Source organism: Mus musculus, chromosome 7 (assembly GCF_000001635.26).
Source record: "Mus musculus strain C57BL/6J chromosome 7, GRCm38.p6 C57BL/6J".
Taxonomy (NCBI): domain Eukaryota; kingdom Metazoa; phylum Chordata; class Mammalia; order Rodentia; family Muridae; genus Mus; species Mus musculus.
In genome coordinates, this window is record NC_000073.6 from 9,926,603 (window position 1) to 9,953,819 (window position 27,217).

Genomic DNA, 27,217 nt, shown 5'->3' on the forward strand with positions numbered 1-27,217 from the left:
TAGGTTCATGCAAATGTCAATAGTTTTACCTATCCGTTCCATAACTACAATATGAATAGCATGTTGACATAGCTACAAGCTTATTTCATTTCAGTTTTTATTTATTGTTACTCAATTTTTTTTTTACAGTCTAGTGTTTATCCCCCTCCTGGTCTGCCCCCTGACTTCTGACTTCCTCATCTAACATCTCCTCCCCCATCTCCAAGATGATATCCCTACATCCCCAATGCCCAGCCCTTCCCAATCCCTGGGGAATTAAGTCTCTCTGGGGTTAGGTGTGTCTCTCCCACTGGTGCTAGACCAGGCAGTCTTATGGTGCATATTTGTTGGGAGCTTCACATCAGCTAGTGTATGATCTCTGGTTAGAGGCTCAATGTTTGAGAGATCTTGCTTGTCCAGGTTTGTTGAGAATGCTGGTCACCCTTCTACTCCTCAGCTTCTTCCAAATATTCCCAATTCATCCACAGAATCCCTGGGCTTCTGATCATTGTTGGATATAATATATTAGTATTTGACAGCAGAAAAGGAACATTTCCTCGTAGATTATTGGCCAGTAGCTTGAAGAACAGAAGAAAAAAAAGACAGTATTTTCTTATGTGTGTGCTCTTACTGGAAATCAGAAAATATGTTCTGATTTCATCTTTGCTGATTATTTATTTAGTCTGTGTTTCTCATTGATTATTTGATTTGGTAGATGGTTTCTATGTGTAACCCTGTCTGTCCTAGATCTCATTTTTTCTACACAACATTTTTTGGAAGTTACCAGAGGGCAATCTCCATGAAAGCGAAACGAAGAATAAAATTGTAATAATTAGAGAGTTTAGTTCTCTGAGAGAAAATGAAGAAACTGAATGAGTGCAAGATTTTATGGACACTGTACGGAAGTGCAGTAGATATGATACTTCCTGATATCACTAGAGCAACCAGTGAGACTGATTCTAAAACTAGACACATGCACTAAAACCCAATATTTGGTGGTTATGTACCAACTTTACATTTGACAGAATTCCTAAATATTTGTTCAGAAATATGATTTTTCCCTGATCTTTTGGGTAGAATTTCTCTCTGGTCGCATTAAAATGATATAAATCTTGGGTACAAAAATACATCCAAGCATCCCTGCACTGGATGCCAAGATGGAGAAGATCTCCACAGCAACCATGTGTTTGCCCTTAGTGCTATGGTAGACAGGGAGGAAGGTGACCCAGACACTACAGAATACTAGCATGCTGAAGGTCAAGAACTTGGCTTCATTGAATGTGTCAGGCAGATTCTTGGCCAAGAAAGCCACAGAGAAGCTTCCAAGTGCCAGGCAGGCCAAATATCCCAGGATACAGTAGAATGCAGTATCTGAGCCCTTGTTGCACACAATGATGATGTGGCCATGGAGAGTGTGTTCATCAATATCAACAAAGGGAGGAGAAACTGCTAGCCAGATTGCACACAGAACACATTGGAGTAGGGAACATATGGGAATAATGTAGTTGGGTGTCCCTGATACCAGGAAGTATCTCAATCTTCTTCCTGGGTCTGTGACTTTGAAAGCCAGAACCACAATGACTGTTTTGGCCAGAACTGTGGAAACAGCTACAGTGAATACAATTCCAAATGTGATTTGCTGTAAGACACAGATGACTCTGTTTGGAAGGCCAATGAAGAAAAAGGAGCACAGAAAACAGAACATGAGTGACATGAGTAATAGGTAGCTGAGGCTTCTGTTATTGGCCTTCACAATAGGAGTGTCATGGTGCTTCACAAAGACACAAAGTACCAGAGCTGTGAATGCAGAGAAACAGAAGGCCATTAAGGCAAGTGCCATTCCCAAGGGGTCTTCATAGCTTAGAAAGGTGACACCTTTCTGAATACATTTGTTCTGTTCAGTGTTGGCATATTGGTATTCTGGACAATTCATGCATTGATCCATATCTGATTTCCAAAGGAAAGCTTAGTTAGGTCTGCTTTAGAAATTTTATTGTCAATGAATTTCATGTAAGGGTAATGAAAGAAGCCTTGCGATGCTGCCTTTGATGCTGATATGTAATGTGATGGATATTGCTGCCGAGCATTGCTTTCAATTCATAATGTTCATAAAGATTTAAAGGAAATAAAACCAAGCAATTTTTTCCTTTGTACTTAACTTGATTGTATCAGTTATGATGTTATTAAAAAGGGGTTTGTGGGGTGTGGCGGGTGAGAGAGGAACGAAGCCTTGAGGACCAGCAAAAAGAATATAAACAGGCAACCTCAGATAATAAGAGCGTGGGTGGACCCACCAAAATGCACCAGAGACTTGGGAGGTCAGAGACCCTAGATGAAATGTACTACAGTAGATAGAGGGAATGTACAGAGCCCACCTCCAGCGTTAAGACAGGGCATCAAATGAGTGATTGGGTTCCCATCCCATAGTCACATCTCTGACCCATAATTGTTCCTGTCTGAATGCAAGGATGAAATGCGGGGGAGGCTGAGGAAAAGAAGGTCCAATGACAAGCCCAAAGTGGGATCTAGGTCAAGAGGAGGTCTTATGGCCTCACATTTTACTGAGGCTCTGGAGCACTCACAAAAAGGATCTATCATGACTGCCCTCCTAAATACAGTTATTTGCACCCAACCAATGGACAGAAGCAACTAATCCCTGAATTAGGGAAGGCTGAAAGTAGTTGAGGAGTAAGGTGATCTTGCAGGCAGACCAGCAGTCTCAATTAATCTTGACCCCAGAAATCTCTCAAACAATGTACCACCAAACAGACAACATACACCAGGTAATATGGGTCCTTCAATATGGTAAAGGGCTCTGTGCCTGTGCTCATTCAGAGAAGATGCACCTAATCCTCAAAGACTGAAGGCCTGAGGGAGTTTAGAGGTTAGGTGGTGCGGGGCATTGGTCTATGCACAGACCGGCTGGTCTCCAGTTGACCTGAGATGCTGAACCCTGGGACTCAGTGGTCATAATTTACGTACATAGGAGGGAAGGAGCTCTCTCATGGTCCTGGAACTCTGGCTCCTGCACAAGTTATCTTCCATTACATCCCCCTCAAGAGAAACAAGGCTAGAAGTCATGTAGTCAATATCCCAAGCTTTTGACCTTCAGGCTAAACTCCTCCCCAGTTACCTAGCAACATAAATGATAGCATATTTTAAAGTGGCTGATTGGCCACTCCTTGCGCTCTCTCTCTCTCTCTCTCTCTCTCTCTCTCTCTCTCTCTCTCTCTCTCTCTCTCTCTCTCTCTCTCCTTTGTTCTCTTGATCTTACTCTCCTCTCACTCTCTCCATCTTACTCTCTCGTTTTTGCTAATTCTCCCCCCCCTTTCTCTCTCCTACATTGTTTCTTTCACCCGGCCTTTCTACAATAAAGCTCTAAAAGCATAGACAGTCTCTGATCATCAAGGCTGTGCTCACTCTTGCCAGTGTGGGAATCTGTCTTCTCTCTTCCCTCTCTCCCATAACCCCGGGTCTACAGGGTGTTGCCCCGGGCCCCCAGGTTGGGCTGCCCCTTGTCCATCCCCTGTTGAGTGAGTCAGAGACTTGGATGCCCACCCAGAGCTGAATGGAAAGTCTCTGGCAGCCCTCCCATGTCTGCCTGTCCAGGGCATAAGTGGAATTCTCGCGGGACATGGGTCCTCACTCCCCATTCTTTTCCCAGGCCCCCTTTTAGTTCCTATAAGGTGGTGTGGGGGATGGGGGTTCAACATGAAGTCAGGTTGCGTTGGGCAGAAGGTGTGGGATGTGGAGTATTCAGTTGGTGTATGGGGGGATGGGGAATGGAATATGAAAGGTAAAAAGGAATAAAAATTAATGTTATCAGAAAGCTAAGGTTTCCTAAGCCATTTTTTTCTATTCTAACATTAAGTAGATTATTTAATTCAGAGAAGATACATTCATAAACCACAATGTGGTTGGGTATATTTTATAAATACAAAACCCTATACTCACTGTTTTCTGAGATGACTGACTATTTTATGAATTCATTCCCTATGACACATTGAGCCTCTGACTTCTACTGGGAAAAGATGTATAATAGGTACTGGAGAATTTACTAGCTCAAACTTGTTGACACAGAAACAACACAGAATTGAACAGGTAGGCTGTATGTATATATACATACTTATATGTGTGAGTTCATGTGAAGGTAGATATTGCATTATTGTATTTAAGTGATTCCTGTCATAAGTCATAGGAAGAAGGTGGAATATGAGAGGAAATATAATGTTTATGTTTGAATAGTAGAAAATATTAATGAAATAAGCCCTAAGATGTTTCCTCATCTGGCAATCATTAATCAAAAGTTCTGGTTATTGTTCATGATGTGCACTCATTTTAGCACTGAAGGAAAAATATCTCTGTAGATACTTTGTACTAAAATTTCCTTCACCTTGATTCCTTCTTCATATGGAAAGCTGAGTACTTTAATCCTTGCCTCACCTCCATTTGTATGAGAATCAAGGATGAAATCAGTGCTGAGAAACAGAATGAGCAAAATCACAGAGGAATCCTCTGGAAAGGGAGGTAACCCAGATGGTTTGTGATAAGCAATTATACTCCATTCTAAAATTGTAATCCCCAACATGGTAACAACATGAACAGTGATTGCAATTGCACTTAATTTCCAAGTCATTTCAGAGAATGTTGATGTGCTTCCTTGGTTTTCAGAATTCTTATCTACAACAATGCATTTGTGGACAAATATTATTTGATAAGTTGCCTAAGAGCCTAAGAAGTTAAATTAGATATAAATAGAATATGTTGTTCTACCAGAGAATCTGAGTTCAGATCTCAGTACCCATGACAGATATCTCACAAGTAAATATAAATTTAATGACAGTAGTATTATTTGCTCATATGTGCACGTGTATATGTGTTATCCACTCCACACACTTAAGCAAATAATGCAATAAAATATTTTATGGAATTTTTGTATTTAATTTTGATGTACATATTAATTTTTTTACGTCTAATACAATTTTGTATACTTTAAATTTGTTTTCAAGTACAGTATATGTTAAAATGTATGACTTCAAAAGACAACTTAGTCGATTGCTTGGTTTTACTCCATGCATCATGGGAATAAACTCAAACTGTAAGCCTTAGCAACAAATAATTTAACTGTTTAACTGTCTCACAGGCATAATATGTCTTCTGTATGATAAAAACTTCAAGTCCCTGAAGAAAGAAATTAAAGAAGATCTCAGAAGATGGAAAGATCTCCCATGCTCATGGATTGGCAGGACCAACATTGTAAAAATGGCTATCTTGCCAAAAGCAATCTACAGATTCAATGCAATCCCCATTAAAATTCCAACTCAATTCTTCAACGAATTAGAAGGAGTAATTTGCAAATTCATCTGGAATAACAAAAAACCGAGGATAGCAAAAACTCTTCTCAAGGATAAAAGAACCTCTGGTGGAATCACCATGCCTGACCTAAAGCTTTACTACAGAGCAATTGTGATAAAAACTGCATGGTACTGGTATAGAGACAGACAAGTGGACCAATGGAATAGAATTGAAGACCCAGAAATGAACCCACACACCTATGGTCACTTGATCTTCGACAAGGGAGCCAAAACCATCCAGTGGAAGAAAGACAGCATTTTCAACAATTGGTGCTGGCACAACTGGTTGTTATCATGTAGAAGAATGCGAATCGATCCATACTTATCTCCTTGTACTAAGGTCAAATCTAAGTGGATCAAGGAACTTCACATAAAACCAGAGACACTGAAACTTATAGAGGAGAAAGTGGGGAAAAGCCTTGAAGATATGGGCACAGGGGAAAAATTCCTGAACAGAACAGCAATGGCTTGTGCTGTAAGATCGAGAATTGACAAATGGGACCTAATGAAACTCCAAAGTTTCTGCAAGGCAAAAGACACTGTCTATAAGACAAAAAGACCACCAACAGACTGGGAAAGGATCTTTACCTATCCTAAATCAGATAGGGGACTAATATCCAACATATATAAAGAACTCAAGAAGGTGGACCTCAGAAAATCAAATAACCCCCTTAAAAAATGGGGCTCAGAACTGAACAAAGAATTCTCACCTGAGGAATACCGAATGGCAGAGAAGCACCTGAAAAAATGTTCAACATCCTTAATCATCAGGGAAATGCAAATCAAAACAACCCTGAGATTCCACCTCACACCAGTGAGAATGGCTAAGATCAAAAATTCAGGTGACAGCAGATGCTGGCGAGGATGTGGAGAAAGAGGAACACTCCTCCATTGTTGGTGGGATTGCAGGCTTGTACAACCACTCTGGAAATCAGTCTGGCGGTTCCTCAGAAAATTGGACATAGTACTACCGGAGGATCCAGCAATACCTCTCCTGGGCATATATCCAGAAGAAGCCCCAACTGGTAAGAAGGACACATGCTCCACTATGTTCATAGCAGCCTTATTTATAATAGCCAGAAACTGGAAAGAAACCAGATGCCCCTCAACAGAGGAATGGATACAGAAAATGTGGTACATCTACACAATGGAGTACTACTCAGCTATTAAAATGAATGAATTTATGAAATTCCTAGCCAAATGGATGGACCTGGAGAGCATCATCCTGAGTGAGGTAACACAATCACAAAGGAACTCACACAATATGTACTCACTGATAAGTGGATACTAGCCCAAAACCTAGGATACCCACGATATAAGATACAATTTCCTAAACACATGAAACTCAAGAAAAATGAAGACTGAAGTGTGGACACTAGGCCCCTCCTTAGAAGTGGGAACAAAACACCCATGGAAGGAGTTACAGAAACAAAGTATGGAGCTGAGATGAAAGGATGGACCATGTAGAGACTGCCATATCCAGGGATCCACCCCATAATCAGCTTCCAAATGCTGACACCATTGCATACACTAGCAAGTTTTTACTGAAAGGACCCAGACGTAGCTGTCTCTTGTGAGACTATGCCGGGGCCTAGCAAACACAGAAGTGGATGCTCACAGTCAGCTAATGGATGGATCACAGGGCTCCCAATGGAGGAGCTAGAGAAAGTACCCAAGGAGCTAAAGGGATCTTCAACCCTATAGGTGGAACAACATTATGAACTAACCAGTACCCCTGAGCTCTTGACTCTAGCTGCATATGTATCAAAAGATGGCCTAGTCGGCCATCACTGGAAAGAGAGGCCCATTGGACATGCAGACTTTGTGTGCCCCGGTACAGGGGAACGCCAGGGCCAAAGGGGGGGAGTGGGTGGGTAGGGGAGTGGGGGTGTGTGGGTAAGGGGGACTTTTGGTATAGCATTGGAAATGTAAATGAGCTAAATACCTAATAAAAAATGGAAAAAAAAAAAGGGGGGGGGGGATGAACAGTATAGGTTGTAGTATGAGCTTATGTATGCAATCTGTATGTTACCAGATAGCACATTTAAATTTACCATCTTATTATATTTAACTTGATACAGTGTTGTGAATTATTTTAATAGCATACAATTATAAATGGATTTAACTATAAAAAAAAAAAAAAAAGAATTTTAATTCATTATGTAGAAGGAAAAGCAAAATATTTGAAAAGGTAACCATAAACTTATTGCATTTTGCCAACCCTAAAAAATTATCTTAATAATGGGTGTAGTATGTAATATACTGATTATGAGTCTCATGGTATATTCCAATTCATAGGTCAAGTCTTATCTCCTACATCCTGGATTCTTATTACATCTGGTTTTGAACATGGCCCTCTTAATATCGCATACTTAACATTTTTCCATAAATTTGAAAATACTTTTGTCTTCTAAATTAATGTTACAGAGAACATAGATTTTGCACCTAATAGTCTCATGATCTAATCCAGTAGATTAAATATAATATTCAGTTCTTCATGGGCTCTTATATGTACATGGTGTGCATAATCATATTTAGGATAAATAGATTAATGAACTATGACTAAATCAATACTAACAAAATTCGTGACTAAAATCTAAATGTACATGTAGTTTTATAACAGATTATCTGTTTGGAAAATCTTGTGCAGAATTCCTGCAAATTACAGTTATATTTCCTAAAGTATTTTCTTTTTGAAATATAATTTACCATGAATTTTCAATGAGTCACTATGTGGGTCAAGGCACCAGGCATGTTTGTTTGCTTTTGCAAGATTTTGTTAAAGATTTTTGTATCTACAAGTAGTAAATTTGATGAGTAATATACTTTATATCTGCATTTGCCTTTTAGCTGACATCATTATCCCAGGGTGATGCAAGAAAAATACATATCTTCAGAATATATCAGAGCAGCAAACACTCACTTGTCTCATTAGAAATTTCATTTTCTGGGCAGGGGCTGCAAACAAAACAGCAGGCTGCCATTCCCTCCTTCCATAATCTTCTGAATCCAGGACTACATTCCGCACTGCACACAGAGGATGGCATCTGAGAAAAATTAGACACATATTGATAATGAGTTTTAGAAAGTTCTTTTATGTTTTAGATTAGCACTTTAAGATTTCAATAAGCTCATTTTATTCACACAATCTGATTGACATTTATTTATTTATTTATTTATTTATTTATTTATTTATTTATTTATTGTGTGTGTGTGTGTGTTTTGAGGCAGGGTTTCTCTGTGTAGCCCTGGCTGTCCTGGAACTCACTTTGTAGACCAGTCTGGCCTCAAACTCAGAAATCCACCTGCCTCTGCCTCCCAAGTCCTGGGATTAAAGGTGTGTGCCACCACCACCAGGCCCCTGAGTGACATTTTACAATGTCCACTATTTAATGGCCACAAATAAATATTGGAAATGCATTGAAGAAATGTTGCATAGTATCTGAGTGTCTAGTAATTTAGGAAAAAGAGCTGATATTGAGCTGTATGTGGAAACTACAGAAGTTGCAACCTGATGTTTTTTAGTTAATTATTTTCAACTTGGTACTAAGTGCTATGGACAGAGGAAACTTAATTGAAATATTCTCTCAGCCAACACTAGCCTGTCCTCATATCTTTGAAGCATTTTCTTCTTTGGTAATTGACATAAAAATGCCCATCTTACTGTGGGCAGTTGAGCCAGTAAGTAGTGTTCTTTTAAGATCTCTTGGGAAAAAAAAAACAGCCTAAAGTAATGTTGGCAGTTTTTTCCATTAATGGGAGGATCAGAAAAATGTTTGGGAAACTGATATTAAAACATTTTACATTGCCTTATCATAAAGAAAAAAATCTATTCTTTATTCCCGGTTTCCTGATATCCATACTTGTCTTTCTATAACTATAAGGCATATGTCAAATCACACCTTCCTCCTCACTTTCCTTATTATCAAAGTTTAATTAAAGCAACAGAGAAGCAAGTTAGTATTTGAAGAAATTTGTAATAGGAAAAATATGTCCTTCAGTCACAGATAACAAATATGACCTCAAATACATTACTGTTGCAAAGCAAGAGAAAATCTATATAAAAAATAGTGGAGTATGCAGACACTGGTTTAATATGGTTGGAGATGATGAATTAATCCATAGCGACCTTGAATATGGAGTATTCCATGACGTCAAAATGCTCTACAGTGGCTTCAAATATTGGAAAAAGCTGGATAAATATTAGATTGTTTAAAGTTAATTGAAGATTTGAAGAATTCTTTCTATATTTTTGATATTGTTGAAAAGGGTGTTACACTTTCCCATCAAAGATCAGAGTATATTTCCCCCGGCCATCATTTTCTTTTTCTCTTTCTTTCTTTCTTTCTTTCTTTCTTTCTTTCTTTCTTTCTTTCTTTCTTTCTTTCTTTCTTTCTTTCTTCCTTCCTTCCTTCCTTCCTTCCTTTCTTCCTTTCTATCTTCCTTTCTTCCTTTCTCTCTTCCTTTACCTTTCCCTCTTTCTCTCTCTCTCTCTCTCTCTCTCTCTCTCTCTCTCCCTTTCTTCCTTCCTTCCTTCCTTCCTTCCTTCCTTCCTTCCTTTCCTTCTTTTTTTTTTTTTTTTTTTGAGACGGGGTTTCTCTGTATAGCCCTGGCTGTTCTGGAACTTACTTTGTAGACCAGGCTAGCCTCGAACTCAGAAATCTGCCTGCCTCTGCCTCTCAAGTGCTGGGATTAAAGGTGTGTGCCAACATGCCTGGCTCCCATCATTTTCTTTAACTGTATATTATCCCTTTGTTATATTTGAAAGAATATTTTGTGTTAGAGTATGGAATGTCTGCATACTTTTGTACTTTATGATAATTTATTTTAAGGTAGTGTCTCCATATCACACATGGCTGTTTTGGACTCACAATATAGGGTAGACTCGGAAGAAACAGACAGAGATTTTCAGATTTTGTCTCTAAAGTGCTTGGATGAAAACATGAATCACAAAAACAACCTGACATTTTTTCTGACTTTCATAGATAAAATTTCCTCTGCATGTATTATAGTATTGTAAATAGTTTTGTGAAAGAAAATGTTCTAATATCAATATAGGTTCCTTCTGTTCAATCACTATTTTTGTTTCTTTATGTATGAATTAATGTTGGAGTTGGCTAAGAGCCAATTCTGAAGGCTTTTGGAAAATAATGTAATTCTATATTTTGTCTTTTATTGCATTTAATGGAACTGCATATATTGAAGTATGCTTGCATCCCTGAAATAAATTCTCCCTTAGAGGAAGAAAACAGGGGAAGGGAAAAAATAGGAGAAGAATCAGGTAGAAGATGGAAGATGTGTACAGACATCAGGAAATTGAACAGAGGTGTATAGCAATCAGGGGTGGGTTCTTTGGATAGCAACTAGAGAGTCCCAGATGCCAGAAAATCAAGAGCATCCCAGGAACCCAAAGGGATGACATTATCTGAAATATCCTAGAATCAGGAGGAAGAATCTGTTGATACCTTATCCAGAGGTTAGGCATGGCCCCCAGGTTGAGGAATAGGGCCACCCACACATCCACAAAATTTTAACCCAGAATTGTTCCTGTCTAATGGAAATAACAGGGCAAAGAGTAGAGCAGAGACAGAAGGAAAGGACACACAGAGACTACTCCACCTGGAGATCAATCACAAATGCAGACACCACACCCAGACACTATTGTGGATGGCCAGAAGTGTTTACGAAGAGTAGTCTGATACAGCTTTCTCCTGAGAGGCTCTGCCAGATCCTGACCAATACAGATATGGATGCTCACAGTCAACCATTGAACTGAGTACAGGGACCCCAATGGAGGTGTTAGGGGAAGGACTGAAGGAGTTAAAGTTTCTTATCTGGCAACAATTGGAGGGGAGTCCTTTGGTCCTGTGAAGGCTTGATATCCCAGTGTAGAGGAATGCTTAGGTGCTGAGGAAGGACTGGGTAGTTGGGTGGGAGAGCATCCTCAAAGAAGCAGGGTAAGGGGGATGATATAGTGGGTTTGGGGAAGGGAAACAGGGTAAAGGAGTAACATTTGAAATGTAAATAAATGAAATCTCCAATTTAAAAAATTGAAAAAAAGCCACAAATAGCAAAATCACAATAAAAATGGGAGTATAATTCATGTGTAGCTTCTAGCCTAACACATACTAGGTTGAATCTTCAACTCTAAGAATGTAATAAACAACAGTAAAATAAGAGCAGTTTTTTTTTTTGTTTTGTTTTTTTGGTAAGGCTTTATATGTCTTACTTTTATGAAGCCAAAGGCAGTTGGGCAGTGGTGGCACACACCTTTAATTCCAGCACTTGGGAGGCAGAGGCAGGTAGATTTCTGATTTTGAGTCCATCATGGTCTACAAAATGAGTTCTGTGACAGCCTGATAATAAAACTAGTTTTTTCTTTTCTTTTGATTTTTTTTGGCTTTAGCCTCTTTTATACCAGTTGAATGTTAGGAATATGATTGCAAATTTTCCCCATAAAAGCCCTACTACATATCAGGCCCTATTCAATGCACAAAGTTAAAAAATAATAAATTTGTGTGTTTGTATACACACACACACACACACACACACACACACACACACACGCACACACACACACATATATATAATATTATATAAACTTGCTATTTACTTACTGTTTCTTCATATAAAATATTAAAGTATACTGCGATATATAATACTTATATTTTCATGCAGTGTGACACATAGATACATATGAGGAGTATCTAACACTCATTTATTGCCATGTAGTGCTTCCTAAATATTTTATAAGGAGCACAGCTCCAAAACTAACAATTTTCAGAGTGAATGATACAGAGTTGACAAAAATCCAAAGTAGAAAAAAGAATGAACAAGCCAGGATTATCAGCAGTTGTGAATGTGTATTAACTCTGATTAGTTTGCAAGCAACGCTGAGAATTAGTCTCATCCCACAAACCTCAAGAAATCCTGTGTACAATAGATAGAATAGTCAAGTGGAAGCAATGAGTTGGTCTCATTTGGGCTCAAATATCAATGTGATTGTATTTTCACACTTTTGCTCCCAAGTCCTGAGTACATTCAGTTTATATAAGGTTAATTTCCAGGTAGGGGAACAGGGCATTTGTGAGTCACAAAAATTTTTCTACTGTCCCTTGTATTTGGTAATTATGCTATGGTTAATCAGTGATAAAAGAAGATACCAACAGTGTTTGACTACCAGATTTTTGTGTTTTGGCTGGCTTTGAAAAGGAGAGTCTATTTCAGGGTGTTTGTGTAGAATTCCCATTGACATATAACATCACTTTGTCCAAGGAATTCCTTTTACAGTTTGACATTAATAGTTTATAGGTGCTTCTTCTTATGTTTGTTCACATGCAAATGTGGAATAAATAATTTGTATCAGTACTTCCAGATATTCTGATTATCGAATTGACAGTTTGAATTATATTTTCAAAAATAAAGTATTCTTTTTACTAAACTTGGAAAAACTGTCACTCAATTGTCTATCACTAACTCATGCTTCATTCACTACTATTCAAATGAGGTATGAAGTAGGATTTCGTGGTCTTTTCACCTAGCTCAATTTCATATGTCTAGTTACCATAATGTGTTATGAAAATTTTGTTCTATTTTGATGGCTTAGATTTGTTTAAACTTGTTGTATTTTATTATTCTCCCATAGAATCCTGTCATCTTCTAATGAGTGACATAAAGTGGATCTGATGAAAAAGGAAGGAAATAGGCATATTAACTATAATATATTTGCCAGTAGAACGGACAATTGTTCACATCCCAATAGAAGGAATGGAAACTGTAATTAGGATATATTGTGTGAGAATAACAAGTTATTTTCAATAAATAAAACAATCAAAATTAAAAAAAAAAAACTCCCTGTTCTCAGAGAATGATCTTTCCTTTGTGTGTTGTATTCTTTTGGTAGGTGTTTTTGTCAAGAATTATTCCACACATATCCATCAAATGTATTGTTTTTGAATGACCTTTTTCCCTCTTATTAAACATTATGCTGTTTTTATCCATTTTTTAATAAAGAAATTTTCTCCTCTTGTATATGAATGTGTTTTCATTTCCTTGCCTGCCTCTGCAGGCAACTTAGGAATGTCTTAAAAAATAAACCAGTTTTTTTTTTTTTGTCTTTGATTTCATTTAGAGAATGTGAACACAAAAGTTCAATTATAACTGAAAATTACTTGTTGCTTTTGTCTGGTTGCTGTTATTGCTGTACTTGAGGTGTGTCAATAGCCTTTATTTTTCTGTTGTTCTAGTGCTGTCTATAGGTTCCTTTGACCTTCTTGTCATCTTATGTAAAAGAGTGAGTGGATTCTTCAAATTTACTAAAAAGTGATGTTTCTATGAATATTATTTTCTGTAATTGTGTTCATTAGTGAATGTGTTGAATGTCCTTTTATTATACGGTAAACACTTTTGGATATAATGACAAGGGTTAGCAATTATGACTATTGGTGTTTCATAACTGTAACATTAGCCTCTTCCATATCAATACCTGTTCCAGAAGTTTAAGGTAAGGGAGGAAATTAATGTTTCATTAGCGCAATTATGTGAAGAAAATTTTGTTTAATTTAAAGGAAAGAATATCAAACAGTGGGGAAAAACAGTTTTTTTTTATTTATTAAATTTCAAAAACAGGTTCTGATATGACAAAGGTATATTTTATGCATGTTTGAAATCTTCAAATAATTGGTAAAAATGTGAAAAATGAAAAAAAGAAATATACAGGAGACTAGAAATTGGTTCCTTATGTGACTAAATTGTTCATTTCAATATGTTGCCGTGTATTCATCTGACACTGTTTACTGCTCTGTATTATAAACCAGTAAGCTAGCACACACTTACCTTTCTTCTTCCTGTGGCCAACTCAATCATGTCTACATATAAGTGAGAGTGTCGACCATGTGGTAAATATGGGCTGAACTTTCCTAACTTCATCTTAATCTCAAGGTGTTGTGAGAGATTCCCAAAGTGAATAATGTCATATTCATCCTGCATTATTACTCTTTGCTTCATAAACACTTTGTCCCCAAGAGGATTAGTGAAGTAGGCCCTTCTTAGAAAGGAGTTTACCTAAAATACAAGCATTGCACCAGAATGTATATATCATTCCTTCCAGTCATAAAATTCATTCTGATTTCATAACAAAGGCAAATATATTTAAAGAAAGAAAGAAAGAAAGAGAGAGAGAGGAATCACAACAAATGCAATTGCATAAATGAAATTATCACATTATTACAAGAATTTCAGTTTTCTCAGTGAAGAATACCAAACACAAACAGAGAAAAAAGCAGATCCAAACATAGGTATGCAACACACTCACAAACATACACACACACACACACACACACACACACACACACTCACACAGAGAGAGAGAGAGAAAGAGAGAGAGAGAAAGAGAGAGAGAGAGAGAGAGAGAGAGAGAGAGAGAGAGAGAGACTGACAGAAAAACACGGGGAGAGGTAATATTGACACACAGAGATTTTTATACTCACACCTAAAGACAAAAAGAAAGCCAGAGGCCTTGACAAGTACAAAGAAATAGGCAGACACATACTTAGTAAAGCAGGTACAAATATATATAAGTACTTAAAAACACTTAAAAATACATACTTTCTACACAATGAAACCTACTCTGACAAAACCTCAAAGAAACACGCACACATATATAAACAAACACTTATAGAAAGAAATTCCTACATAGAAAAAATTTTTGCTCACTTCTACTTTCATACAGAGAGATAAACATATATGTTGAAAGTAACACAAATATAAACACAGATACACAGAAAGAGTAGAAAATATACATATACTCAGTGAGAAGCATACATTCACATTTATAAACACATATACAGACAGAAAAGGATACCAACACTATTTCTTGTTTAGTTACTCTCAGAAAAACCAGAATGTTCTCCAAAGCCTACACTCTTGGCAAAATCACTGGAAACACTAATAAAAATAATTCCTCCAAATGATTTCCATATAATTGAGAAATATAAATATAAACTCATCTTCTAATCATGGAGAAAATTAATGAGGAAAGACTGTATATATCCAATATTGGAAGGGGCATGCTAATAGATATTTGTGTGCTCTGTATAAAACCACACATTTTCATTGCTAATCTGTGAATTCTTTTTCCAATCACATTCATAACAATCTATAGATTTGCTTTTGTTAAGGTAAAATGTTTGGAAACCTATCTCTTTTGGAATATATTTCTTATTTCTTTAAGTCTGGGCATCTGAAAGACTCTAAACAACTATGCAATTGAAGACACCAAACTTCTTTAAATAGAAGAAACTTTTACCTTCAAGCAGTGAGAACTGGCTCTTTTTCCATTGTCTATTGCCTGATTATCAGCATGTTGCAGATTCATCTCATGGAGGGCATGGGCTATGGCATGCACAGCATTGTATATGTTATGACTATTCTCACTAAAGGTCATGTCAAACTTCTGTTCCATTAGCCAATTAAATGAGGCATCAGATGAATTGTTCTTCAGTATTTTACAATTGGATGCTGAGCTTACATAGTTAAAATATTTCCACTCTTGCATTAGTAGATATAAATCTGTGTTTCTGAGATGGAACCATGTCTGTACAAAATTTTTAAAGCCAGAAATCTCACCATGGTGGGGTAGAAAAGTAAGTGATCCATAGAATGTGCCATGACTTATGTCTTTTTTCCTGGTAGGGAAATTCAATTGTTTTGTGGTGATCCATATTCTCTGTAAAATGGGAGGTTCCCACATTCTGAAGATCAAATCAATGAAATTGTATGTTTCTCCATAAATGATAATAACATTTGTGGATGACATCACAATTTGGTTGTAGTACATTTCAGTATTTTGTGGAAATGAAACATCATCAACAGAGATCATTTTCACAAAGGCAAAGCAAATTTCCTTGTTTTCACTCTGTTTCTTCAACTCTAAAAGAAATTGGTTTCCTTGATCATCATCTGGGATGACAAGGCCAATCCAATTCCAGTTGAAGTAATGTATGAAGGAGACCATTGCCAATGCTAGAGATGTGTCCTTTGGGGCCATCTGATAGAGATAGGGATATTGTTCATCATCACTGAAGATGGAACTGAAAGGTCCATAGGTAAGCTGAAGGATCTACAACACAGAGAGCAGCATGATGTGTGGTTCATGTGAAAACACTTGTAATTATATTTACCTGCAAACAGTTGATTACCTATGACTTTTTCTCTCTGATTCAAATGAGCAAACGTGGAAGCCTGGCACATCCACTTCTTTTGGGAACAGCAAGCATAGTTGTTTGACAAAGTTGTAACAAATGTATTCAGATGTTATAATGACTGCCTTCTGTCTTTCAGTTTTGGTCTTGATATCTCTGTTTCAAATGTTTGAAAGGTTTTTTATACTTTTACAATTTGGGGATATTTGATGAATATTTTTTTAAAAAGGCTTTTATGCCATAATCCATAAATACTTCTAAGATTGAAGAGGAGAGTCCTGTACATATTTCTGATATAGCATTTGGAAGAGATACTCTTATATTGCCCTACTTGACAGTAATATTTTACACTAGAGGTTGTGACTCATATAAAGCTGCCAGAGATCTCCTTTTTAGGTTTTATTCTGAATTACTCTGGCAATGTCTGCCTCTGTGCCTCCTCAGGAAACAGACAATAAGATCAAAGTATGTGTAAAAATATTAACTAGATTTTGCAGCCTAAAAGTGTTAGCATCAAATTGGATTAGAAAAACTCTTCTTACTATATACCCAGGTAATTCTGGTGCAAATAATTGGGATTCATAAGTTGTACACCTTTAGGAAAATATATACAAATGAAGTTAGATTGAATGGTATTTTGTCCTCCTTAAAAATTGATTATAATGATTTTAAAAATCTTCATGTTGAAAAATATGGAAAAATGAGGACAGAATGAGAAGACCAAACTGACGGATAATTGGAGTAGATGAGAATGTAGATTTTCAACTTAAAGGACCAGCAAATACCTTCAACAAGTTTATAGAGGAAAACTTCCCAAACCTAAAGGAAGGGAAGCCCATGAACATATAAGAAGCCTACAGAACTCCAAATAGACTGGACAAGAAAATAAATTCCTCCAGACATATAACAATCAGAACAACAAATGCACTAAATAAAGATAGAATATTAAAAGCAGTAAGGGAAAAAAGGTCAAGTAACTTATAAAGGCAGGCCTATCAGAATTATACCAGACTTTTCACCAGAGACTATGAAAGGCAGAAGATCCTGGACAGATGTTATACAGACACTATGAGAACACAAATGCCAGCCCAGGCTACTATACCCAGGCAAACTCTCAATTACCATAGATGGAGAAACCAAAGTATTCCACGACAAAACCAAATTCATACATTATCTTTCCACGAATCCAGCCCTTCAAAGAATAATAACAGAGAAAATCCAATACAAGGATGGAAACCATGCACTAGAAAAAGCAAGAAAGTAATCCCTTAACAAACCAAAAACAAGACAGCCACAAGAACAGAATGTCAACTCTAAAAAAAATAAAGGAAGCAACAATTACTTTTCCTTAATATCTCTTAATATCAATGGACTCAATTCCCCAATAGAAAGACATAGACTAACAGACTGGCTACACAAACATGACTCAACATTCTGCTGCTTACAGGAAACCCATCTCAGGGAAAAAGACTGACACTACCTCAGACTGAATGGGTGGAAAACAATTTTCCAAGCAAATGGTCTCAAGAAACAAGCAGGAGTAGCCATTCTAATATCTAATAAAATTGAATTCCAACCCAAAGTTAACAAAAAAAAAAAAGACAAGGAGGGACAATTCATAATCATCAAAGGTAAAATCCTCCAAGAGGAACTCTCAATTCTGAATATCTATGCTCCAAATGCAAGGGCAGTCACATTCATTAAATTGACTTTAGTAAAGCTCAAAGCACATATTGCTCCTCACACAATAATATTGGGAGACTTCAACATACCACTTTCATCAGTGGACAGATTGTGGAAACAGAAACTAAACAGTGACACAGTGAAACTAACAGAAGTTATGAAACAAATGGAATTAACCGATATCTACAGAACATTTAATCCTAAAACAAAAGGATATAAATTCTTTTCAGCACCTCATGGTACCTACTCCAAAATTGAACATATAATGGGTCACAAAACAGGCCTCAACAAAAACAAAAATATTGAAATTGTCCCGAGCATCCTATGAGACCACCATGGACTAAGGCTGTTCTTCAATAACAATATAAATAATGGAAGCCACCATTCACATGGAAAATGAACAACACTCTTCTCAATGATACCTTGGTCAAGGAAGGAATAAAGAAAGAAATTAAAGACTTTTTAGAGTTTAATGAAAATTTAGCCACAACATACCCAAATTTATGGGACACAATGCAAGCATTTCTAAGAGGTAAACTCATAGCTCTGAGTGCCTCCAAAAAGAAACTGGAGAGAGCACACACTAGCAGCTTGACAACATATGTAAAAGCTCTAGAAAAAAAGGAAGCAAATTCACCCAAGAGGAGTAGACGGCAGGAAATAATCAAACTCAGAGGTGAAATCAACCAAGTGGAAACAAGAAGAACTATTCAACGAATCAACAAAATGAGTACCTGGTTCTTTGAGAAAATCCACAAGATAGATAAACTCTTATCCAGACTCACTAGAGGGCACAGGGACAGCATCCTAATTAACAAAATCAGAAGTGAAAAGAGAGACATAACAACAGATCCTGAAGAAATAAAAAACACCATCAGATTCTTCTACAAAATGTTATACTCAACAAAACTGAAAAACGTGGGCGGAATGGACACATTTATAGAAAGTTACCAGGTACCAAAGTTAAACCAGGATCAGGTCAATGATGTAAACAGTCCCATATCCCGCAAAAAATAGAAGCAGTCATTAATAGTCTCCCAACCAAAAAAAAAAAAAAAAAGCCCAGGAAGAAGAAGGGTTTAGTGCAGAGTTCTATGAGATCTTCAAAGGAGACCTAATTCTACTTCTGCATAAAATATTCCACAAAATAGAAGTAGAAGGTACTCTGGCCAACTAATTCTATGAAGCCACAATTACTCTGATACCTAAACCACAGAAAGATCCAACAAAGATAGAGAACTTCAGAACAATTTTCCTTATGAATATCAATGCAAAAATACTCAATAAAATTCTAGCTCACCGAATTCCAGAACACATCAAAACAATCATCCATCCTGATCAAGTAGGTTTCATTCCAGGGATGCAGGGATGGTTTAATATATGGAAATCCATCAATGTAATCCATTATATAAACAAACTCATGACAAAAACCACATAATCATCTACTTAGATGAGGAGAAAGCATTTGACAAATTCCAACACCCATTCATGATAGGAATTCAAGGACCATACCTATACATGATAAAAGCAATCTACAGTAAACCATTAGCCAACATCAATGTAAATGGTGAGAAGCTGGAAGCAATCCCACTAAAATCAGGGACTAGACAAGGCTGCCCACTTTCTCCATACCTATTCAACATTGTACTTGAAGTCCTAGCCAGAGCAATTCGACAACAAAAGGAGACCAAGGGGATACAAATTGGAAAAGAAGTCAAATTATCACTTTTTGCAGATGATATGATAATATATATAAGTGACCCTAAAAATTCCACCAGAGAACCCTAAACCTGATAAACAGCTTCAGTGAAGTAGCTGTATATAAAATTAACTCAAACAAGTCAATGGCCTTGCTCTATACAAAGAATAAAAAGGCTGAGAAAGAAATTAGGGAAACAACACCCTTCTCAATAGTCACAAATAATGTAATATACCTTCACATGACCCTAAATAAGGAAGTGAAAGATCTCTATGATAAGAACTTTAAGTCTCTGATGAAGTAATTAAAGAAGAACTCAGAAGAAGGAAAGGTCTCCAATGCTCATGGATTGCCAGGATCAATATTGTAAAAATGGCTATGTTGCCAAAAGCAAACTACAGATTCAGTGCAATCCCCATCAAAATTCCAACTCAATTCTTCAATGAATTAGAAAGGGCAATTGCCAGATTCATCTGGAATAACAAAAAACCTAGGATAGCAAAAACCCTTCTCAAGGATAAAAGAACCTCTGGTGGAATCACCATGCCTTACCTAAAGCTGTACTAGAGAGCAATTGTGATAAAAACTGCATGGTACTGGTATATCAACAGACAAGTAGACCATTGGAATAGAATTGAAGACCCAGAAACGAACCCACACATCTATGTTCACTTGATCTTTGACAAGGGAGCAAAAACCATCCAGTGGAAAAAAGACAGCATTTTCAACAAATGGGGCTGGCACCACTGGATGTAGAAGAATGCGAATTGATCGATTCCTATCTCCTTGGACTAAGGTCAAATCTAAGTGGATCAACGAGCTCAACATAAAACCAGAGACACTGAAACTTATAGAGGAGAAAGTGGGGAAAAGCCTCAAAGATATGAGCACAGGGGAAAAATTCTTGAATAGAAAAGCAATGGCTAGTTCTGTAAGGTTGAGAATTGACAAATGGGACCTCAGGAAAATGCAAAGCTTTTGCGGGGAAAAAGACACTGTCAATGAGACAAAAAGGCCACCAACAGGTCGGGAAAGAATCTTTAACTATCCTAAATAGGATAGGGGACTAATATCCAATATATATAAACAATCAAGAAGGTAGACTCCAGAAAATTCAAATAACCCCATTAAAAAATGGGGCTCAGAGGTAAGCAAAGAATTCTCACCTGAGGAATACTGAATGGCTGAGAAACACCTAAAAAAATGTTCAGCATCCTTAAACATCAGGAAAATGCAAATCCAAACAACCCTGAGATTTCATCTCACACCAGTCAGAATGGCTAAGATCAAAAATTGAAGTGACAGCAGATGCTGGCAAGGATGTGGAGAAAGAGGAACACTCCTCCATTGTTGGTGGGATTGCAAGCTTGCACAACCACTCTGAAAATCAGTCTGACAGTTCTTCAGAAAATTGGACATGGTACTACTAGAGGATCCCGCAATACCTCTCCTGGGCATATATCCAGAAGATGTTCCAACTAGTACGAAATACACATGCTCCATTATGTTCATAGCAGCCTTATTTATAATAGCCAGAAACTGGAAAGAACCCAGATGTCTGTCAACCGAGGAATGGATACAAAAAATGTGGTACATTTACACAATAGAGTACTACTCAGCTATTAAAAAGAATGAATTTATGAAATTCCTAGGCAAATGGTGGAGCAGTAGGGCATTATCCTGAGTTAGGTAAACCTATCACAAAAGAACTCACACAATATGTACTCACTGATAAGTGTATATTAGCCCAGAAACTTAGAATACCCAAGATACAAGTTACAATTTTCAAAACACATGAAACTGAAGAAGTACTAAGACCAAAGTGTGGACACTTTGCCTCTTCTTAGAAATGGGAACGAAACACCCATGGAAGGAGATACAGAGACAAAGTTTGGAGTGGAGACAAAAGGATGGACCATCTAGAGACTGCCATATCCAGGGATCCATCCCATAATCACCCTCCAAACGATGATACCATTGCATACACTAGCAAGATTTTGCTGAAAGGACCCAGATATAGCTGTCCCTTGTGAGACTATGCCGGGGCCTAGAGAACACATAAGAGGATGCTCACAGTCAGCTATTGGATGGAGCACAGGGCCCCCAATTGAGGAGCTAGAGAATGTATCCAAGGAGCTAAAGACCCTATAGGTGCAACAACAGTATGAACTAACCAATACCCTGGAGCTCTTGACTCTAGCTGCATATGTATCAGAAGATGGCCTAGGAGGCCATCACTTGAAAGAAAGGCCAATTTGACTTGCAAACTTTATATGCTCCAGAACAGGGGAACGCCAGGGCCAAAAAGTGGGAGTTGGTGGGTAGGGGAGAAAGGGGGGGAGGGTATGGGGGATTTTGGGATAGCATTGGAAATGTAAATGAGGAAAATACCTAATAAAAAAAAAGAAAGAAAAAAATTAAGGACCATGCCAAAAAAAGTATCTTATAATGATGCAAAAATCTTCATGTGGAAAAATATGGAAGAACGAGGTAATGGAACCCCATAACTCCTCTTTCTTACAAAAGTTCACTTGTGAAGTTCTAATCTTGTATCTTACAATGTGGAAGCAAAAGAAAAAAAAACAAGATAAAACATAGCAATAAATTCTACAGAGTATATAATAATATTATATACTGATAATGATATAATAATTTAAATTAATTACAAAATAATATGATCATATTATTAAAGAAAATGACTTATTAAAGGTATGGCACTATGGGTGTAAAAGTTTTACCAGGGATATTATGTCAGTTTATATTCTGACATTTGAGTTCTTTTGTGATTGGTTTACCTAACTCAGGATAATGCCCTACTTGTCCACCATTGCCTAGGAATTTCATAAATTCATTCTTTTTAACAGCTGAGTAGTACTCTATTGTGTAAATGTACCACATTTTTTGTATTCATTCCTCTGTTGAAGGGCATCTGGGTTCTTTCCAGTTTCTGGCTATTATATATGAGGCTGCTATGAACAAAGTGGAGCATGTGTCTTTCTTACTATTTGGAACATCTTCTGGATATATGCCCAGGAGAGGTATTGTGAGATCTTCTGGTAGAACCATGTCCAATTAATAGTTGGTCATACACTCACAAGTAGTCAAATTACTAACTCCACAGGCTGGATTGCAGCTTTTCATCCTTTCTAATACCACTGAAATGCCATGAGTTGCCAGATTAAGAATGGTATTTCATGCCTTTACAAAAAAAAAAATACTCCATATATTTAAAAGCTGGGTTATAGAGAAAATGTTGGTAAAATTTATTTCTGTTCTATCCCAGTTTATCTCTGATGACTAAACTTTTAACTCCACCGTAATTCTGTTATTTCACAGTTTACTAATAATAATTTAATCTTATGACCAAGATGAAGATAACTCCTATCTGGGGACAGAAATAATAAGCTCTATGTTTTGGAACAGCTTGAACAAATCTCTGCTTGCTGAGCTTGGTATAAATAATGAAGCATTCTGACTGACAGTCAGTCAAGGCTGTAAGATTCTCCCTCCCAACATGCCAGACTCAATTCTCCATGGCCTTTTCTATTCCTCCTTGAAGTTATCTGTCAACTTCTAGTGGTAATCCCTAGTTGAAAGTCTAACATGTTTCTGAATAGTAAGTATCCTGGGACTACGTAGATTGACATAAGCATAAGTCCAACCACATCCCTTAACTTTCTTAATAGCTATCAAAGTCCCCCAAAGAGACATGATGTTAAGAATTCCTGGACAATGTTAACTCACACGTGGAGATAAGAAGCTGTCCAGGTAATCCCAGAAACTTAAAGATACCTTCCAATTGGGTCCTGAAATCAGAAAGGAGCACATACTCTCTTCATTACAGAAATAATTAGGGATAGGGCTTTTTTTTCTTTTATGAAATAAATATGGTGTAGGTGTTACAGTTTTTCCATCACAATGGCCCAAAGCGTATCTTATAATCAAAGACATATTTGGTAAAAGATCAGGATTTCTGTTGATTTCATCCATTGCAAACACCAATGCCAAAGCATATTTGTGGTTTGTAGTTGTTTTTCTGTAAAAGAGTACAGTGTTTATTATGGACAGATGATTATACATGAACATTTGTACTCAATAGAACTACTATGCTATACTGGAAGTTTCTGCATCTCACATCTAAAGATTGGAACAAATGGCTTTTGTTATAAGATTGGATTGACAGGTGGACCTGGAAAATAGCAAGTACTTTAAAAGTTCATGATCGTGTTGGTCCCTTAAATAAGAGATGGTATTGACCTCATCCACAGAGATAATTTCCATTTTTGTTTTTGAGTGCTTGACCAGAAGGTAAAGAGAAAACCACAGATATTGACAAAACAGTAATTCTGATCATGTCTTCATTTTGAAATTATTGAGCAAGAAATAAATTTGTTATTAGAGCCACTGAGTTCATGATATTTTCTTGTGAAATTAACTGAATTGGTTAAGGAAATGAAACCATAGCCAGGAGTGTTGTCACAGGCCTTTACTACCAGCATTTGGGATGCAGACGAAGGTGGGAGAAAAAAGAAAAAAGAAAGAAAGAAAGAAAGAAAGAAAGAAAGAAGTAAAGAAGAAAGAAGCAAAGAAAGAAAGAAAGAAAGAAAGAAAGAAAGAAAGAAAGAAAGAAAGAAAGAAAGAAAAAGAAAGAAGAAAGAAATGAAACCATTATTTATCAATGCATAATGGTCTCTCTCTCCAGAAATATTTGCTTCCTGTACTTCTAATCAATTACAATTAGTGGCCAAAATACTTGACACATCCCTTCATATCTATCCTCATGCTGTTATTTTTTCAATCTTTTATTGAAATAAAATATTCTCTAAAGATTTATTTTTAATTAAATTCAAATATCAAACATGAATTTGGAAATTGATACATGCCAATATTTAAGTTTGTATGTATTTGTGCAAGTACTATTTAGGTTATAAGATTGCAATACATCCAAATGTTTTATAAGATACTTTCCTGTAGACTATCCTCAATTCAAATGCACAATTATGCAGCAGTGGCAGGTGTTTAGTGCAGAGATTAAGGGCTTGTCCCACCACTAATGTATCATTCTTCTACTTCCTATTTACAAACAAATGTGATATATTCACTCTGGGTATTTTATTCATTATGAATTAATTTCTAGGAAACATCTTTGACAACCTTTATCATTACACTAAAACATTACTAGTATCCTACTGAGTACTAGGAAAATAAGGAAATATCTGTGATATTTGTATATGCCAGTATTATATGTTTATAATATAGAAGAGATTTTTTTGTGTAAATTTATATGATATATTCACAGTTTTTGTAAAAAAAAAGTGGACCACTAGACAATGGGAATGGGATAATACCATTGCTTTTGTTTATTTTTATGAAAAGAATAATATCTCCTGTTTTATCCTTGTCATTTCATATAATTTTATCAATGAACACTCTATGTACACCTACATATTTAATGATTAGAATGCAGTAAATACAGTCTTTCACTAAAACTTATACAACTATTGTGTTTTCATTCTATATCCTGTAAAATAGGTCATTTTAATATTATTTATTACCACCCACACACACACACACACACACACACACACACAAACACACACACACACACACAAATCTTAATTAAAATTATACTAATATACAAAATAAATTTGAGAGTAGACGTTGTGCAATGCTCAAACTACTACCTATAACTTAAATTTAGGAAACATCAGTGTAGCCTAGTTGTCTAAAGGCTGTGTTTTAAAACAATGATCAGCAATCCACAAAAATTGGTGTTGTTACCAAGTTGGTAAAATATGCACTAATATTTACTAAAATTATTGAAATAAGTCCCACAAGATTTAGATATTTTAAAAGGGTCAGGAATTAACCAACTCATAAATGAATGGAGAAGACATTTTTCTTAAATAATGACAAAAAACTAATAGAAAGCTCCTGTATCACTGTCCTCAAACGTTACAACTATCCCACAATACAATTGTCACCCATGCCAGTGAAAAGGGACATAAGCAGTCACCACTGTTATTGATAGCCTGCCTATTCAAAGAATGTAATCATATCATTGGATTCCATATGTTCCAAATATGGTTTACTCTAAAGAGAGAGTGCCCAATTGAACTTTGCAAAACATAAAAGTCAGTGACTGTACATAAATAGTGTGAAGTACGAAGCCACAGTGCTTTTGGATTTTATCTTTTAAAACACTTCAATGTTTTGACCCCAAATGAGCTAAATATTCCTTGCTCATATACATACAAAGATATCCATCCAGGCATTCATATGAAGTAGGAATTTCTGAGTGTAAGTATCTTCTCTTTCCAAAACTGATGAAGTTTTAGAAGTCAATAAGTGACAACATGCAATGACTTTGAGACATAAGTTTGTATGTATGTAAAGTTTTTGACAACTATATGTGCCATGAATATTACTGGAACCAGAATATGCTCTAGGAGCAGCACACTTATGGAAGGACTGTCAGCAGAATTTATGACCATTTATTTACATGTACTTTGGATAAAACATAATGCAATATTACAGGATCAATTTCAATAAGTCATCTCTGTCTACAGTGCAATATAAAGTGTCAAAAGGTGGGCTTTATGTTAAAGATCAATGTAGATATTCCTTTATTCCAAAGCTTCCAACCTTTAAATTAGAACAAACCTGGAGGAAAACCAAAACCTCAACTGGATTAATTAAATGGAGAATATAGGATTAAATCTGTAAAAGAATTAAGGTTGTTTCTCAGAGGTCAGACTTAGCACCAGGACAGAAGACTCAAGAATTTGCCTAATCTTCATCCTCAGAGCACTCAAGAAATATTGATGTTCTCATTTTATTTTAAAATACAAATTTACTTACAGAAAATTAAGAGTCTTGTTGAAATAATCTTTTTCAGTGGGTGTCTGAACTGCTGCCAGGATGAAAGCACAACTTAATCCCAAATATTCATCCATTATTTCATCCAAATTTATTCTCCAAAAGCACCTGGGACCAATGAAATTGGCCATGAGAAGTGTAATATTAAGGAGGAAGAAGACTCTCATGAAAATGAACATCTTTTTCATGCCTTGTTGATTGTGAAGTGCCATGCATATCAGCACATCAGATTTCTACCAGTTTTTATTTCTTTGTGCAAAGGTGAGGTTTATTGCATATTCATGACTCATTTTATTTTTAGGTTTCTCCTGAGCCCTGGAAGAAACTTAAATACTTTCTTCCCTGGGGCTCTGCAACTGGTGTCCACAGCCCATATAATAAACACGTGTACGTAAATACTTAGGAGTATGAATCATTCTCAT

General features: G+C 36.5%; 1 protein-coding gene across 2 annotated transcripts; it reads right to left on the bottom strand.

Moving 5' to 3' along the window:
* Nucleotides 1–1,021: 1,021 nt before the first annotated feature.
* On the bottom strand, nt 1,022–26,983 carry Vmn2r48 (vomeronasal 2, receptor 48). Of its 2 annotated transcripts, none has more exons than NM_001105152.1 (6): nt 26,778–26,983; nt 23,661–23,952; nt 15,640–16,452; nt 14,169–14,396; nt 8,257–8,380; nt 1,022–1,926 (listed from the first exon to the last, which is right to left on the bottom strand). In NM_001105152.1, exons 1-6 carry the CDS (start codon nt 26,981–26,983, stop codon nt 1,022–1,024), a joined length of 2,568 nt encoding a protein of 855 aa, NP_001098622.1. The 2 variants fall into 2 exon arrangements, with proteins under 2 accessions (NP_001098622.1, XP_017177924.1); XM_017322435.1 differs by having other exon boundaries at nt 1,022–1,776; nt 26,778–26,974.
* Nucleotides 26,984–27,217: the final 234 nt, after the last annotated feature.

Excerpts from the sequence above, each read along its gene's own strand:
- Vmn2r48 (NM_001105152.1), bottom strand. The coding sequence starts at position 26,983 with ATGAAAAAGATGTTCATTTTCATGAGAGTCTTCTTCCTCCTTAATATT. Across the intron at positions 14,397-15,639 it reads CCAGTTCTCACTGCTTGAAG|GTAAACTCCTTTCTAAGAAG; the intron begins GTAAAAGTTTCT and ends CTTGTATTTTAG. Across the intron at positions 8,381-14,168 it reads TGGCCACAGGAAGAAGAAAG|ATGCCATCCTCTGTGTGCAG; the intron begins GTAAGTGTGTGC and ends AATTTTTCTCAG.